This window comes from Triplophysa rosa, linkage group LG18, assembly GCF_024868665.1.
Source record: "Triplophysa rosa linkage group LG18, Trosa_1v2, whole genome shotgun sequence".
NCBI classification, from domain to species: domain Eukaryota; kingdom Metazoa; phylum Chordata; class Actinopteri; order Cypriniformes; family Nemacheilidae; genus Triplophysa; species Triplophysa rosa.
In genome coordinates this window covers 10,458,172-10,476,323 of record NC_079907.1, presented here as the reverse complement: position 1 = coordinate 10,476,323, position 18,152 = coordinate 10,458,172, and the positions used below count along the sequence as shown (strand labels likewise).

At 38.2% G+C, this 18,152-nt stretch overlaps 2 protein-coding genes across 3 annotated transcripts; one reads left to right on the top strand and one right to left on the bottom strand.

Annotated features, from left to right (window-relative positions):
• Positions 1-132: 132 nt before the first annotated feature.
• On the bottom strand, positions 133-7,071 carry msh2 (mutS homolog 2 (E. coli)). Its single transcript, XM_057357879.1, has 16 exons — positions 6,836-7,071; positions 6,421-6,569; positions 6,045-6,335; positions 5,800-5,946; positions 5,573-5,722; positions 5,340-5,473; positions 4,568-4,767; positions 4,036-4,145; positions 3,782-3,905; positions 3,545-3,695; positions 3,351-3,448; positions 1,977-2,222; positions 1,603-1,807; positions 1,201-1,448; positions 852-1,027; positions 133-742 (listed from the first exon to the last, which is right to left on the bottom strand). Exons 1-16 carry the CDS (start codon positions 7,041-7,043, stop codon positions 572-574), a joined length of 2,808 nt encoding a protein of 935 aa, XP_057213862.1. The 5' UTR covers positions 7,044-7,071; the 3' UTR covers positions 133-571.
• Positions 7,072-13,389: 6,318 nt separating this feature from the next.
• calm2b (calmodulin 2b, (phosphorylase kinase, delta)) lies at positions 13,390-17,627 on the top strand. Of its 2 annotated transcripts, XM_057357922.1 has the most exons (6): positions 13,390-13,491; positions 14,673-14,703; positions 16,197-16,340; positions 16,512-16,618; positions 16,737-16,872; positions 16,957-17,627. In XM_057357922.1, the coding sequence occupies exons 1-6, from the start codon at positions 13,489-13,491 to the stop codon at positions 16,983-16,985; spliced, it is 450 nt and encodes a 149-aa protein (XP_057213905.1). In that variant the 5' UTR covers positions 13,390-13,488; the 3' UTR covers positions 16,986-17,627. The 2 variants fall into 2 exon arrangements, with proteins under 2 accessions (XP_057213905.1, XP_057213904.1); XM_057357921.1 differs by lacking the exon at positions 13,390-13,491 and having other exon boundaries at positions 14,640-14,703.
• Positions 17,628-18,152: the final 525 nt, after the last annotated feature.

Sequence of the window (18,152 nt, the reverse complement as noted above, 5' to 3'; positions counted from 1 at the left end):
AATGTTGTCTTTATAATAAGTGTTTTAGTTATTTAATTAGTTTTCAACTGTAAGACATGGTGTCTAAATAAAAGCATCGTATTTACTGTCTAATATAAAAAATAAAGTGACATGCAAACGACAAAATATGTTATGCTTGGCTTTATTTGCTAGTTAGGGAACACTATAGAATAATACAGAATGAAATAAAAGCAAGTGTCAAAAATAAATCTGGAAAAACACAAAGAGTTTCCATTTTTGAAACCCAAGCTGTTCACGTACAAAGTTTCTGTTTCACACGTTCTCACGTGTGCCCATTAGATGGCGACAATAACCTAAATTGTAATCGTTACAAACTTCTGAGCCGACAACAGACATATCTTTTTTTACTCTGAAATAGGATTTATGAAAGACAAAACAAAAATATATGCATAAACAACTCCTGCAGAAAAAACCCTTAAACCAGAGATGGTATATTAAATGGAGCATTTTTTCTAATCTACTGTAGATTATATGGATTTCCATCATACCTTAAACAATTTTACACAAGTCAGACTTGTTTTCACCCCATAGCTGACTCTCAGGCTAAAGCCTATTTGACTTTGTTAATATGTGACAATATTGCATTGACAAAGCTATTGTTTTGGGCAATAACCTCTGCCCGCAACTTGCACAGCTCCTTTTTGACAGCTTCATCAGTCATGCCATCAACAGGAAGTGCTTTAATTTTAGCCAGAAAGGCTTCAATGATCTTCTCCCCCTCCTGTGGGTAAAATGACAAGACAAGCAAATCAATTTTAGCCACAAAACTCTAACAGAGAGAGCAGCAGGGTAGATGCAAACATCTCATTCAAAAACACTTCACATTTCACCTGTTTCTCAAGGCAGCGTTTTTTGGCTTCAGGTCCAGCATCTGACCCCTCTTCAACTCTGGAGAAATCCTGGAACTCCTCAAGCTCCATAGCCTTCTCCCGTGCTTTAGCAATCACATGCTTGGGGAAGTTTGCGAGCTCTGCAACATGAATCCCAAAGCTCTGGTCACATACACCTGAATCAAATGATAAAGAATAATCATACATCAAAGTGTCAAAACACAAGTACATCAAACACAACATTGGATTATGATCCAATTCATTTTAAATTGAAATTTTTAAACTCACTCACAAAAAAATGAAGATTTGTTCACAATGACTGTCTTTGCTTTTCTAGAAAGACACATACCTGGTTTGACCTTGTAGAGCATTGTAAGAGTGTTGTCTGTGGTCAAGGCAGTGACATGGAGATTACGGACAGTGGGGACCTGCTGTGCCAACACTGTCAGCTCGTGAAAGTGAGTAGCAAACAGGCAGAAAGACTTGATGCGGGTGGCTATGTGCTCTGAGATTGCCCAGGCCAGACCGAAGCCATCATATGTGGATGTGCCTCTGCCCAACTCATCAATAATAATGAGAGAATCCTCTGTGGCTGATCTACAGAAGGAAAAGACACAAATACATGAATATTTTTCCTAAAACATAACCAGCACAGAGAACACAATATTAAAACATTATAAATGTATCTAAACCAGTATTTAAAACATACTATATTGTAAAACAAACTAGTTTTAGAAATTGGAGTTCTGACCGGAGGATAGCAGCAGTCTCCAGCATTTCAGCCATAAAGGTGGACACTCCTTTGATCTGGCTATCCCCTGCACCTACTCGAGCGAGCACGCAGTCCACCACACTTAGTTCTGCCTCATCACATGGCACAAAACAGCCAATCTGTGCCATCAGGACAATTACGCCCACCTGACGGATGTAAGTGGACTTGCCACCCATATTCGGCCCTAATAAAAATCATTTTAACAATAAATGAATCAAAGGATTTGAATACATTTACATTTACGCATTTGGCAGACTTTTATCCAAAGCGACTTGCATTGCATTATACTTTACATCTGTATTATGTACAGCAGGCACTTTGTATATCATTCTTGTTATGTAACAGAATCTTACCTGTGATGATATGAAACATCTCTTTACCCCTTGAGAAAGTGACATCATTAGGAATGAAAGCCACATCATCTTGGGCTTCGACACAAGGATGTCTTGATGCCTTCAGAATGAGTCTGCCTGATCCTTTCTCAAGTATTTTGGGCCTTACGTAAGGCACCGGTGCAGCATGGGTCACAACGGCAAAGCTCACAACTGCATCCAGCTGAGCTATCACCTCATTCAGGGTCTGCACTGGATCCACATATCCTACAATACAAACACAAGGTCAGCAAAATATTAAAATAACCTAATTTCAGTGCCCGAAAGCATGTCAACAATAAAGAAATAAATCAAATTTGGACAGTTAAAGGTCTTTGGACACCATTTATGGCATATTGCTTGTCAAAAGTATTTGGCACATCCTTCAGCTAAAATAGTAAATAACAGTAAAATCTGACAATCAAATTAAACAAGGCCATGCTTGGATTGAAGGCAGAAATTTGTTTCTATTTATTGTAAGTGCATTATAAAATGTCCAATGTGTAATTTTTTGAGGATGTACTGACAGAAATGCTATATAATATACATAACTATGTCTTCAGAGCTGTATAAAGACCTTACATAATGAAGCGATATGTTTTTATTACCTTAGAATGAGCTATTTCTATTTACGTACACCACGGGTCCCCTTGCATGGAATTCATCATGGTGTTTCTACAGTAGCCTTAAACGGACAAACTGCTCTACAGAGCATATTTTGTCAATACCTTATCTCCTTCGGCAAAGAAGCAAAAACGTGACGACAGCTTAGTCCTGTGTCAGCCGGCATAGTGCTTTGAAATGGAGGGTTGGAGTGAGCCGTTGGTTGCAATTCGCAACCTCACCGCTAGATTTCGCAAAATTTCATACACTGGACCTTATGGCTATGCATGATAAATCGCGATTACCACAAAATCCTGCTGAAATCAAGTTGGCTGCGATTAAGCAAGACATAATTTTTCATGCTTAGCTTGTCCGTGAAGCACAGCTCTGTGATCTGTAGGAATGCTGCTCGATCTAAAAGCAGTGCGAGTTTGAGTCGCTTATAACATGCATTCATCATCATTATATACTTTTTTTATCATGAAAATACCTAAGGAGGCTTGAGGAACAGTGATAAAAAGATACCATAGGCATTTCCTAGTAGCACGTGTGTTATGGTCTTCTTCTGCAGGCATTTTTGGAGTTTCTGCACAAGAGCGCACTCTGGCTTTCGGATGCAGCAGCATTTTACCGTACTTCACTCACAAGCTGTGCATAAATCACGTGCGATATCTTTTTGGTTAATCGTGCACAGCCTTACTGGACCTTTAATTCGTCTTTTAAAAATAAAAGCTCTTTGACAAACTTCCTTACCAGAAGCGATGCTTATAATTTCTTTGACGATGGCATTCTGAGCCTCTTCGTACTCTTCCCTGCTTTTGGTGTATTCGTCATTCAAAGAGCTCAGCTTACTGCGAGACACACAACCTCAATTACTCGCAAGAAACTATTAGCATCAGCTAATAGCATCAGCGTTTAAACATCTATCATAAGCATCTAACTCTCACCTGTTTGTAAAGCGCACCCCATTCTTCTGAACATCTAAAGTTGTAAATTTCTTGTTGTTGCGAAGGCTTTTCTCTTCTTTGCATGTGACTCGGTAGAAGTAACCGATCTGGGCATTGGAGTCCAGCTTTATGGTTTTACCTGCTTCCAGCCCTGAAGCACATATCAACCAAATTCATTTTAAAAGAACAAACATAATAACAGAAAGGAAGCTGAATTTTTACATCACGTTTACCAACCAAGCTCACGAGCCGCGCTGCTTAAGGCGGCCTGCATAGCTTTCTCCAAGCCGTCCATGCTCTCCCGGAGCTCACTTAGCGTGGGATCAAAGGAAGGTTTCACCAGGAACTCATGATGCTCAATCTGGACAAGGGACAGGGTGGTTTTATACAGTTACATTTAAGGTACACAGCAGAGTACAACCAGAGTAACGTAACGTACATCAAGTCTTTTCGTTTTTTTAACACCTGGTGTACATGACCATTAGGCTCACCTGGTTCATATCTAATGTAGTTTCAATCATCTCTTGAAATTTGCAGAAGTCAGAGATGAGGTCATTGAAGGGAGAGATGAACGCTGCTTGCAGGAGGACCTGATGATTTCCTGTTAATGGGTTAAAACATAGGTACATTATAATCATGTCTAATTCTGTGCACAAGCCTTAAAAGGAGATTGAATTATATCAACAAACCACGTTTACTTCTAAAAGTATTTACATAAGAACTTATGTCAGTCTCAAAGTAAAAAACATATCAATGTAGAAAATAGTACTATTACATAACTCAAACACTCTGGGGATGATCCCTTGCGACACAAATGATGAAAGCATTACTGTAGTTTCGCTACCGAAAAAATATAACTGATATACCAAATCGCAAAATGTCAGTCATTGGGAATTCAAGATATTTGATTTTCCGCAATTTTTATTTCTCATTCACAGGCATTACATGTACAGGTATACAAACACAACTGATCACTAACTGCCCAAACGTCAATAGTTTTGATGGCACACAGGTTTTGCTTACCACTGTATCTCTCCAAAGCTAAAACCAGTCCGGACAGTTGCCCAACAGCTTGGTAGACACGGTAACAGTCCTGTAAATTACAGCTCTGACGCTGAAACTTTTTCGCCAGCCTGTTCAAGTCTGGAAAACGGCGGAGGAGATCCTCTTGACAGCTCTTCCTCAGATCAGAGTCTTCCACAAAAGCTTCAACAAGATCTAGTCTGTTTAAAATCAAATATAACTTATATAAATACACAGTATATGCATGTATAATATAAGTCCCAATAATATTAAAGAGTTAGTTCATCCAAACATTGCTTTGGTTTTTAACCAAAAAAACAGACTTTTTTGTTATGGAAGTAGGCTGTGACCAACTCTTCTCAAGCTTCAAAAGGACCAAAAGCTGTACTTCATTTTTTTTTACATAATACATGTTATAATATTATGTGGTTTAGAAATAACTATAACTATCTTGGAGTGATCTATTGTTTTTCCAAAACTGTATATATTGTATAGTGTGACCTAAAATATCGCTGCTGTCCTATATACATATGTATATGTCCATATTTTGTGATTTTTCTTTTTTTGCCATAAATCGTCATTATTATTATTACCTTTTATGTTTGTTACCCAGTTTTGCGAATATCTAAGCAATAAAAAGTATTAAAAAGTGCTTGTCAACTTTGACAACACAGTATTTAATCATTTGAAAAGTACAGGGTTTTTTCCATTTCCTGACAAATTTGGACATCCAATGTTTTGGAAGGACAGTGACAGCAATTAAAGGCCTCACCTCTCATCTATTTTGTTTTTGTCTCTAAGAGGCTGTTTGATCCACTGGTTGACAAGCCGCTGTCCTTGCGGGGTACGACATTTGTTTAAAAGACCTGCCAGAGAGTGAGTCCCTGTTTTATCATCAGAGGAACCCTGAAAAATAATAAAGAAACACATCAACTCAATAACATGATACTCTAGAAATTCTAGATTTAAAATTCTGTGTTAAGATTTTTTTCAATGACTCCCGACCTGGAAGAGATTCAGGGCTTGCACAGCAGCATGATCCAAACGCATGTACTGGTTGAGATCAAAGGTGGTTATCTTGAAGGTACCAAAATTACCCTCATCTGAGAGGAGCTCCAGGTATTTGATGACTGCTTCCAAGCAAGATATGCCAATCTGCAAGAGGCAATTAAATACTTTAATCTACATTTTTTGGAAACACCACAAATATATTGGCTTTGAGAGCCCCAAACCTGTCTATCCATCTCAGGAAGGGCAGCACTGGACACAGTCTCTCCCTTGCGGGCCTTTAGTAGCCGATTCAGATCCTGCACAATATCTTTGGTTATATACTCTGATTTCTTTCTTTCTGTGAGCAGAACACCACCACGCTGTACCACCTGAATTACAAACATCAACCAACACGTATTCAGAGGTTGAAATCTTAAGCCTTTCATAAGCAGTCAATAAAACGTACACTAACTGTAAGCAAACTTACCTGTTTGAGCTTTCCAAGGTCTCCACCTGCATCTCCTCCAGGAAGCACACACTCTTTGGGTCCGATCTGCACAAGTAAAGCCTCCAGATTGGAGAACTGATCATTGTCCGGGAACTCACACACACCAAGTTTTCTGAGGGTGCAGTCCACGTAACCCACACCAACAACACGTTGCCCATCACTTCCAGTGCCAAGACGGACACCAATGACACCAGCAGCTGCCTCTCCTGGTCCTCCTCCACCACTGCCAAATAAAATCTCCTCAAACTGGGTCAGGTTTCCTGGAGATCCCTGTCATGCAAGAGATGATGGCATGGAAATTATAAATAAATTTGAGGTGACACTAAGTGAATACATAGTACGGAATGCAAGATACCTTGAAAGCTAACTGCCAGTCATGGTCTTTGCTGCTTTTACTGGCATTCCTGTAAACTTCCACTCGGTAGTGTCTGATCAACAGCAGGTCCCTCACAAATGTTTCAAAATTCGATTTATTGAGGACCACACCCTCCAGCCTGTTCTTTCCTGCGTTTTATTGAGAAATACAGGACAGACAGTATGGTTATAAACATAATGTTCTTCATACAAATGTAACAGTTCCTTTGCAAAGTTAAAATACACACATCTACACATTCATACAACTAAGATATGTTAGAAGATACATCTTATTTTCTCTCTTTTTTGCACTTAGATGATTCTAAGACAGTCCAAAGAAACATTAGATCCTGTCTAACATGTTATGACGACAACGACGACAATGAATGGCACATTTCAAAATTATTATAGTCAACCTGTGCCCAGGTATTTGATGACCCCATTCGTCTTGAAAACCTCCTTGGCTGCAAAAAGCGCATCTTTTCCGTGCACCGTATAGTAATCGTTTCGATCAAATATCCTCACGGTGGTGTCTGGTTTTTCAGGCATAGAAAAATAACATTTCAGAAATACATTTTCAGAAGCGCTGTCCATGGACAGTTTTTGTTTAGGTTGCACCGCCATGCTGTAATCTCCCGCCACAGCACACACGCGCGGGAGGGTCAAAGGCAAAGGGGGCGGAGTCAAAGTGACGACACTGCATCAAAAAATAATGTATCTTAAGCATTCTTATGGTATGTTTTTATTGTATGATGGTTTAATAATGTATGTACGAGCAGTGTACAATTATTTTAAAAAGCAGTATCGGTGTAAGGTGTAAGGTGTGTATAGTCGAGCTATATAAATTCACCCTGAAAGCTAAAAAACAAACAAATAAAATATTGTTATTAAATATTAACTTACAAATAGTAACTGTTGTCAAATAACTTTTAATATTAAGGCAAATAATGTGTTATACTAATTAACTTAAAATGATACTTGATAACATTCTTATTATAGTATTATGTCAGTATGTCTAAATAATGCCTAATGTATATGTCAAAACTGCATTAATAGAAATTTACATTAATAGATAGATAGTTCAAGCAAAACTAAATTTGTTGCATCATCTACTCATGTCATTTACTCATGCCATTGCCAACCTGTAGGCTATGACTGTCTTCTGCAGAACACAAAAGAATATATTTTGAAGAATGTAGATAACCAAAGAACAGTGGACCCCATTGACTTCCTTTGTATGAACACAAAACCACTGAGACACTGTAATTCTGTTTAAATCACACTCACGCAGAAGGGATATAACAATCATATGGACACTAATATAAAAATTGTGACTTTTTTTAGACTTATTTGATCTTGTAACTTGTGTTATCTGGCATAATCAACATAGTTTTAAAGGTGTTTGTGAATCACAGTGAAACATGGTTGAAAATGGTTGTTTGCCTGTTGAGCGTTAATCACAGATCAGTGGGATCACATTTAATGATGGTTATTGTCTCATTCCCTGGTACAAGAAAACCATCCATTTTGTGTGAAACTGTAATTAAAGGACCGATCATTTAAGCCCTCACTCTCAGCTTCAGTCAAACTAATGCACGTGTGCAAATGCAAATTAATGTCTTTACCTTGCTTCCAGTGTTTTATAATCATAGCTTTACCAATAACAAAAGCTTCGCCAAGAAAAAAGCTTGTCTACGAATTACGTGATAATAACATGCTTTAAATAATTTTATCGACAATGTTCTGGTGTTACGGTAAGTATCAGATGTTAAAGCTGTCCATTTGTGGTAAGACTTTGTTCTGTTTTAAAACTAGAAATGTTGCAGTAGCGGATTTTCATCACCTGGTGTCAGAGTTGAGCTGCTGAGGCTAGAATGAAGTCATCCTCCGAAGGGATTCTACACGAAAGGCTTCTTACATAACAGCAGCTTCAGCTGTGTGCCTTTAAAGTACCTTCACTTCATTCACTGAAGAGACCTGAGAAATGGCAAACGTTTGAACTATATTGTAACCCTACCAACAGCACACAGTGCACACTTTGTATGTGCACTTCACAATACATTACATTATAGCCAGTGCTGTGCACGCATAGCCTACGTCCATACGGGAAACACACAACAAAGCTAAAGCAGATGTTCCATTGAAAGGTATTTTTTTATTTGACTAACCAAATCTAACTTGACAGACTGATTCACAAAACTGATACTTTCATTGTCTGCATTTACAAAGTCCCATCATCTGCATCTTATCAAACTTCAATAGCACAATTGATGGCCCAGAAAGCTTTATAACTCTGGTGATAACAGGCTGCAAAAGATGGTTCGTACTCTTGTGTGTTCCATACAAAATAATCAGTTGACTGAATGAACTTAAGACTTAGAAATTTTCTTAGCAGTTCAGCAGGCCAATATGTGCAGCTTTGTTAAGCTAAATCCTGAAGTAGATTTACATTTATTTGTTTAGTTGATGCTGTCTTCAAAGCGTCTGAAACAAAGTATGTGTGTGTATACGTGTACGCATGTGCATGTCCTGGGGAGAAGAGCTCAACCTGAACTTTAAGCAAATCTTGCAGATATTTGCAAACAGGTCTATCCTAAGAGAACTATCTGACACGGCTTATATATCTGTTGCAGTTGCTGCTTGTGGTATTGTTGACTGATAAATTGCAGATGGGCCGAGTGAGAGTGTGTTTGTTCTCTGCAGTGGCCTTTCGTAGTGGGATGGCCTGCTTTAATGGGGGTGGCAGCCTGCTGCAGCGCTCTGGACCACAGCCAGATGCAATGGTCTGACTTTTACAGCTGTGACGGAGCAGGACTAGAAGCTTCTGCAGGGGTTTAAATGATCAATATTGGGCAGAAGCAGTTCGGACCTCTTAAAGTAATTTGTGATTATGCAGTATACTATTATCATAGGTTAAACATTAGAATAAATATAAACAATAGGCGTAAATAAACTTTTTAAGCAGCAATAATGGTGACAATAATGCCTTATGATCATACATAGCAAAAAACAAAGATTGACATTTAAAGACTTGGGACCAGCCCCAAATTATATTGGGCTAATGGTTGTAACTTCATTGGGTCATATGTTGTTGATTGTTGCTCATATTGTGCTTGTCAGCACACTGGCACAATTGACCATCCCATTGTTATCTGTTAAATGACAGAGAGACTATAAGTTAATGGTTAAAGGTAAAAGTGTATTTATCATAAACGTTTGCATATTTTTGTGATAACGTTAATATACAAGTACACATACAGTGTCTAATAATGAGTGACAGCAGGCTAAAAATACAGTTTGTCTTTACAGCTGTTTCTTTTTTACTGTGTTAATTATCCGGAGAGTTTTGTGATGTCAAGTAGGTCTCACTAAATACATGGTTAAATATTAATGCTGTACTGCATGTGAAACTAAAGCCACAGCTTTACTTGAATTACAGATTGCATTTTACAACATCTCAGACACACGACAAAAAAATTAAGAGACCATTTCAAAATGATTTTAAATTTTTCTGAATTTACTATTCATAGGTAGGCTATGTGTTTAGGTAAAATGATCCTTTTTGTTTCATTCTGTGAACTACTAACAATGTTTCTCCCAATTTTCAACTGGAGAAACAGGTCAAAATAACAGAAAATATGCTTTGTATTTTACAGAGCACAATTGCTGCAAAGAAAACACATTCATGTTCACTTTTAAGCAATACAACTGTAATATTTGCACATGTCTTTTTTTATGTGATAACCTGGATTTTTATCACAGTTTTCATGTGTCTTGTCATACTGTCAGTCTTTCACATTGCTGTTGGATGACTTTGTCACTCCTGATGTTTGATGTTGTTGAAATCCACTTTGTTGAAATGAAGTCAACAGACACTGGACTGGAATGGCCACAATACATCGCGGCTGATATATATGTACTGTATATGTATCTGTTTTTTTTATTTTTATTTACCATCTTTATCACCACCTTCCCATTAATACATAAAAGTTTTTAGTGCTCCTTGCTTTATCAGTTTGTACTTTAACCCTCTATGTGCATTTTATTTGCTGCAATAAGAGCTATCTCTTATGGTTTATTTTTACCGCAATTCATACCTGCATATCTGGTAAAGGTAATAAAAAAATAATGTGACAATTTATGTTCTTTGCGGATAGAAAATCAGTGCAAATAAATCAAACTTAATGAGGATTCTGCACTAATATGTTTGGATCAAATTCATTGTTTTTTATAACAAAGACTTAATGTATATGCATTTAGGCAATTTGTTGAATCCCTCCCTTAATAAATATGTGAAACAGTGTGGATTTAAATGTGTGCCCCTGAAAAGATTGCATTATTTAATACAGTACATATATTGATTTGAATTATGAAGATTAAATTCTCTCTCGCCAAAAAAAGCATCCATAATTAAGCTTGCATCACTCAAAGTATAATAAAAATCCTGCAAAATACTCATTTTCTGTTCCTTTAACATTGATTGATTTATTATTCCATTGAGAAATCCAACAGAGCTGGTGGATTATATAATGCAAATCCTTTATTTTTTTCTAAATCGGATTAACTGCCAAAGATCCAGAGCTTGTCTGTTACAAGTCAAGCCACTTTGAATGCCATTGAGACTTCTGTAAACAAAATCAATGTTATTAGCATTTGACTCATAATGTCAGCTGATCAATTTAACAAGAGCCTAATCTGAGGCATCCTACACCTATCCCTGAAGGACAGAGCCGATGTCAGTTTGGTTACAGAGTACCACGTATGCATTTGCATTTTGTTTGCTTAACATCAATAGCTGCGAACTTCAATTTTCAACAATAATGCTTGTCATTTAAAAAAGAAAAAAGGAAACAAAAAGATTTGAAAAGCAAAGGACAATCAAACACGCTTTTTTCTTTATACTGCTTTGTCAATATGAACAGACATTTGCAGACATGCACATGCACACAACCGCACACAGTTCTATGTTGGGAAATTAGAACCTGGTGTTGCAATGTCTACCAGTGCGCAGTACAAAGCCTGGATGTGCATTAAAAATGAAAAGGTCTTCAGTTTCATGGTGCTCTCTTAGAGTGTGGTCAGAGGCTCTTTATACCAGCGATTATCAACCATCTGTGTCTCACATGGCTTTGTATGTCCCCAATTACCCATTCACAGACACTGGCATCTTATTACTAACGTTTGTGGCGTAGTAAAAAGCAAGACTAGTATATCTTGTTTTCTAGTACTCGTTTTACTAAAATCCAGAATATAAGAATTTAGATCCACAGGATTGTGATAAGGATCATTTTTAAGCCTTATGTATGTTTGTACTGTAATCACATGTGTAGCTAATAATGATTTCTCTACAAATGAAACCAGGGTGTCTCCACTAAAATAACAGAAATAATACCTTCAGTTCAATAAGTGATATTCACACAGACACACACACACACACACACACACGCACACACACGCACGCACACACGCACACACACACGCACACACGCACACACACACACACACACACACACACAAAATGCTGTCTTTGCCTCACAAGCAAATTATACGTATTTGACAATTCACATAAAATGACATCAAAAGTTTGTTTGTTTTGTGGGCCTGGGTAAATGGATTAAATCTTACAGGCGTTTCTGTGTTTCAAGATACCAGACACTCTTTTAGCCTCCAGACAGTGTGGAAACTCTTAGGTAATCTGAAAGGAGTAAGCACACATGTTGCATGTGTTGTGGGCATAACCAATGTATGATTCACTCTTTCCCCTAGTTTTACAAGCTCGGGAAGGCAAGTATGCAGGAACCACCCAAGTTAATGCAGCACTCTTTCAGACAGAACTGTTTTCTTAAAAAGAAGCTTTATGCTGTCATCAGTGATGCAACATTTAGGGTAAATGATGAACCCTTATGACCCAACAGCAATTAGGGCGAGAAAGGAAGACATATTTATTGCATTCACAATGTGGACTGAGGACGGTTTACTGGATGATAATCTCAGTTGCTCCTGCTGCTTCTGTGATATGAAAAATCCCCAACCCCCCTCAGCAACATTCTGTCTTCTTCTCAGCCCTTCAATATCCAACAAACCTGGGACATAGCCAGAGACAGGTGGGCTGCGAGGGGGAGATGATGCAGTCAAGCATTGAGAAACTGGGCAGGAGCTCCAGTAGGCCTTGATAAACAAGCCAGTGTCTGGTTGACTGCATTACTACTCTCAGTGCCTTTGTAACTGAAGTTTTGTGTAAGCTTTGTCATTTCAACTTTTCTTCATCACGGTTCTCAGTGGGTCATAAATGCACTTGAAGTCACTGTAAAAGTCACTTGTTGATTTTCTCTTCCTATTTGTTGTGTTATTTTTAATATAATAACTTGATAAGTGCATTTAAATTGCACAGATGTCATTGGTTTATACATTTATGCATTGTATATATTGTAAAAACACAGTTTTTTTGCTGTGCTTAAGAAGATGCATGAAACTATTTAGAGAGATGAGTTCATCTGGCATCAAATTTATGTAATTTCCAACAAAATTTTAAAAATGTTCACAAGTCTGTAAAAAAGCAATAATCACACAATGAAATAACAATAACACAATTATCTTGCTGCTAAAGGTAGCAAAAGCTCAGGTGATTCCCTATTTCTGCTCAGTTGCATGGCATTTATGACCGGCCAAACTCTACAGTGTGTGACCAGGGAGTGACGCATTGCAGGTACAAACTAACCAATCAGAGTGTGCCGCACAGCAGAAACTCTTAACTCGTACACCTCCGACGTCAGATAGTCCGCCTGTATTTTTTAGTTTAGATACGCCGTTTGGAAAATAAAAGGCGACTTATTTGTTAGAGATTGTGACGCATCATTTTTTTTCTAAAAATCAGTTTGATTTGATGGGCCAATTGCAGTATTTCTGACGCACCTACAGGCAGAATGCAGTGCGGTTGGCGGATGAATACAGGAAGATGGGAGGTGTTTATGTACGACCGTTAAGGCGGGTCTATACCAATATTCAGACAGACAACCATTTGTGATTCTCTCACGGAGACTGAGGGAGACAGACTTAGATACAGAAGAAAATGGTGAGTCCACGCTAATATATTTTTTAATACGTTTGCAATTAACGATGGGCGTGCGTTAGTGAATCAAGGTCCGAAGTAAACGTATATTTGAATAAGAGTAATGCGAGCAGGAAATGCATTCAAACTCTTCTGTAGTTGTTGCTGTAATGTGCCGCCAAATTTACCACTACAGTGAATGAGGAAATGTATCCGCAGCATCGCATCACTTATAGGGATCCTGTTTCTTTGGGGTTTGTTGTATTCATTTGATAATCTACTTGACTGTATTTATCATGGGCTAAAACTAAGAAATTCAGAGCTGAAGTGTTGCTTAGCATCAGCTGTTGATGTTGCATAATGCATAACGTTCATTTTTCAGTCCATTATATTAGGCGTATTACGAAACGCTATTTAGTTTGCAGTCCTGCAATCAGAAATGGTTTCATTCTTCTTGCAACCTGTTTTTAGACCAAGTATCCTAGTTGGTTTAGTTAAGTTGGCTGGGCAACAGTTTATCATCACATGTGAGCTGTCCGTTACCATAACTGGCTTCGTTAAGAAAAGTAGCCTGTTAAACCATAAAAGGTAACGTAACGTTAATTGGTTTGTTTCGGGTTTTGTGTATTTGCATAAGGTCGTAGTGGATTTATTTATTCTAATTTCCTTTAATCGACGCGGTTAAAAGGGATATTGGTGTTAACCATCACACCTGTTTTTCTCGCGTGTCTATTCATTTTAAAGTCTCTATACTTTCAAATTCTGTGAATAGATACGTTTATTCCGGAAACTCTACGTCACATGCAGTATTTTCTTGCTGGGTTCTCGATCATTATAGTGCAGGGTTATAACAGCCAGGTTTATATTGTTGACTATTATTAATATCTGAGAAGACGGTCTAAGGTATCACTAAAGGATAGTTTTTCAAAATACTGTGAATATGTAAACTGGGTCGACAAGGTGCTGTTGTTAGGAGTGTCTGTCGTCGCTATGGAAGTACTTTATTCTCTCGAGCTCGTCTCGTAACGTGGAGAGGGAGGGAATTTGAGGTCTTTGTTTGGCGCTATCTCAAACGAGTTGCCAGTCATTGGTGTCAGTGTACCAGAACACGTGTATGCATTGTATTCTATGTAAGTATTTTCAGTTGCTATTAAGAGGCATGGTTTAGTAATATAATTGCTTGTATGATGTCTTCTCATTTCCAGGCCGATCAACTAACAGAGGAGCAAATTGCTGGTAAGATTTTTTTACACACACACACACACACACACACACACACACACACACGCATGTCTGGTTTACTATCTCCGTGGGGACAGTCCATAGGCGTAATGTTTTTTATACTGTACAAACTGTATATTCTATACCCTACCCCTAAACCTAAAGATCATAGAAAACTTTTTGCATTTTTAGATTTTTTAAAAATATTGTTATGTACAATTTATAAGCTTTTTGCCCATGGGCAAACCTCAATTTTGGTCCCCACAGTGACACGAGTCCCCATGTGTTGGTGTGCATTCAGGTTTAGGTCCCCACCGGGATATAAAAACATGTCCACACTCCACACACACACACACTCAGAGATTCAAAGATTGGCACATGGCAGTATACAATAGCCTGTCTGCACTGCCTGCTCATCCTATCTTGGTGGGTATCGTTGCGTCTGTTGCCTTTTAAGGTGGGCTCCAAGTCAAATTTGCCTGTGCTTGTAAGCAGCCTATGTGCATGGATGGGTTGTGCCAACTAGACCATGGTATCAGCTCTTTGAATCTACTCTGAAATAAGTGGCTTGAGGCTCAAATAACTTCTACTGTTTCACTTTGTTGGACAGGCCAGGCTGTATGAGGAATACCTCAATGCATTAACTTGAAAGCTTTAGTTTGATCATCTTTAAATAATATTCTGTACATCTGGTCATGCTTTTCTGTTAAGTTTAAGAGCAAAGCTGGTTGGGCATGTCTAATGGCATATCAAAGTAATATTTGAATCGGTTCATCTGAAATCAATCCATTCATCTGGATGATGTCACAGCTCTGTTGAATGGGCATTGTTGGCAGAGAGGGGAGCTTGGATGTCACAGCTTCAATTGTCCTTGAGTATTTTGACCAGTGGGCAAATGCATAAAACACAGTCTCACTTGTCACTATGGGTTTGGCCTAACTTGGCCTGCGAGGATCAATTCTCAGAATTTAACAGTGTGGTATGTTACACAGTGTGGAATTGATAGGACTGCCTAATTCTCGCTGTACCTTCTAAAAGGTACCTTTGTCATTTTATCTAGAAGGCACTTTGAGCATCCACCCAAAGTGAAAGTTGTCGCTTTGCCATTGGCACGTGACTGACATGTAACTGTAATCACCAGATTTGATGTAATGTGCTTTTAAGTAGTACTGCTAAAAGGCTTTCGCACAAATAAAAACAATTAGTCTGAATTGCAATGGCTCTAGGTTGTTTATGTGTGCTTGAAGGCATTTTTGTCTGTTACCAAGCCACAGTTAAAATCATATGACTTTTGAAAAGATATAGATTTGGAGACCTTTTTTAAATATGAAGTATGTTCTGAGCCATGTGGAATCTTGATGCCAAAAGCTTGACATCACATATGAGTTTGCCATTTCCCATTAGTACACCGGGAGAAATAGGAGTTATTTTTGATGAGTAGGTTTTACCCAAATACATGTAACCACAATGAACTAATTCATCCACTGATTTGTCTCCTCTCTTTCCAGAGTTCAAAGAGGCTTTCTCGCTATTTGACAAAGATGGTGATGGTACCATCACAACCAAAGAGCTGGGCACAGTCATGCGCTCCCTTGGCCAGAACCCTACAGAGGCAGAGCTGCAGGATATGATCAATGAGGTGGATGCAGATGGTGAGGACACATTTTTGCTGCTACATTAGCCATCAGCATGCGTTAACTTTTTTTGAGTCCAGTTTGTGCGTGACCTAAAACCATTCTCCTGGAATGCTTTTGTCACAGCTCAATCACTTTATCTCTCCCTTATCTGTGCACTTTGTCTGATCTCTATTGCCCCTTAATCAGGAAATGGAACAATAGACTTCCCTGAGTTTCTGACGATGATGGCAAGGAAGATGAAAGACACTGACAGCGAGGAGGAGATCAGAGAAGCTTTCCGTGTCTTTGATAAGGTAAGATTTCTGTGCTGTTTACAGTACAGAACTGTGTATTTTTATTTAAAATGAGTTAACCTGCCACTTTGCTGGTGACATTCTGAGATTTAAAATAATTTTGGCTGGTTTTGGTTAGGATGGGAACGGATATATTAGTGCTGCTGAGCTGCGCCATGTTATGACAAACTTGGGAGAGAAGCTAACAGACGAGGAGGTGGATGAAATGATTAGAGAAGCAGACATTGATGGAGATGGTCAGGTCAATTATGAAGGTGAGCTGCTTAATTCATTCGGTCTGTGCAATGCTAACATCACCTAACAATGATGCTAAAATATCCCCCCCTTTTTTTTTACAGAATTTGTACAGATGATGACAGCGAAGTGAAGGCCTTGTACAGAATTTCTTGTATAAAATGATCTGCATTTTCTCGTTTGTAATTTCTGTAAAATGTTTCATTTTAATTTTCCCATCCTCTCCTGCTGTCCAAAGGATCTGCATGTATACTATAAGATTTGAGTGCTCATGCCTTCCCCAACTCCCATTCATTGTAAACAATCTGTTGGAAGCAGCAGTTATGGGACCAGGTGATATAGGCACAGATGCCGGCTACTACGCACAGGCTCCCTTTCTCCCCTCTGTTTTTCTGTCTGCCTACCTGAAAAGCGATGACATCAAGGGTCCAGCTGACTAAGAGGGGCGTCATTTCATCAATTTTGGCATGATTTTTTTCCTCTCTTTTTGTTTTATGTGGAGGAGCAACTCTGCATGGACAATGGACTGAGTGTGACTAGAAATGGAAAAAGTCTTCAGTATTGCACTATTGCAACACCATTGAATTAAATACTAACGGGTTTATCGCCAGGTACTCATACACTCTAATCTTTTTGTATTTGTTTTGTTCTTAAGATTTTTAATTGGTCAATTTTTTTCTTTTCTTTTTTTAACTGCTTATGGTACAGCCATGCTTCAGAATCCATTCCAAGTTGTATATTTGTTTTCCAATAAAATTAACAATTTACCCAAAAAGATGCTTTCACCTGCCTTCTTTTAAATTAGTTAGTATCGGTGTAACTATTATAAAGTGCATATCATCAAGTTTTCTTCAGTACCATGATGTTACCTGCGTCATTGTTGCAAAAGCTGTTATTTGACTATTTTCAGTGTAAATGGCATAATGTAATAAAGCGGACTTTGACTAGTTCATCCAAAAATAAAAATTCTGTCATCATTTACTCACCCTCTTGTCATTTCAAACCTGTATGACTTTCTTCCGCAGAACTCAAAAAAATATATTTTGAAGAATGTTGTTAACTGGCCCCCATTCACCTGCATTGGTTTTGTGTCCATACAATAAAAGTGAATGGGTTCCAATGCTTTTCGGTTAACAACTTTCTTCAAAATATCTTCTTTTGTGTTCTGCAGAAGTCAGTCATATAGGTTTAAAATGACAAGAGGGTGAGTAAATGACAGAAATTTCATTTTGGGGTGAACTTAGCCCTTAAATTGGCTATTTTTCAATTCGTTTGATTTGTTGTTGTGGGTCTACAGTTT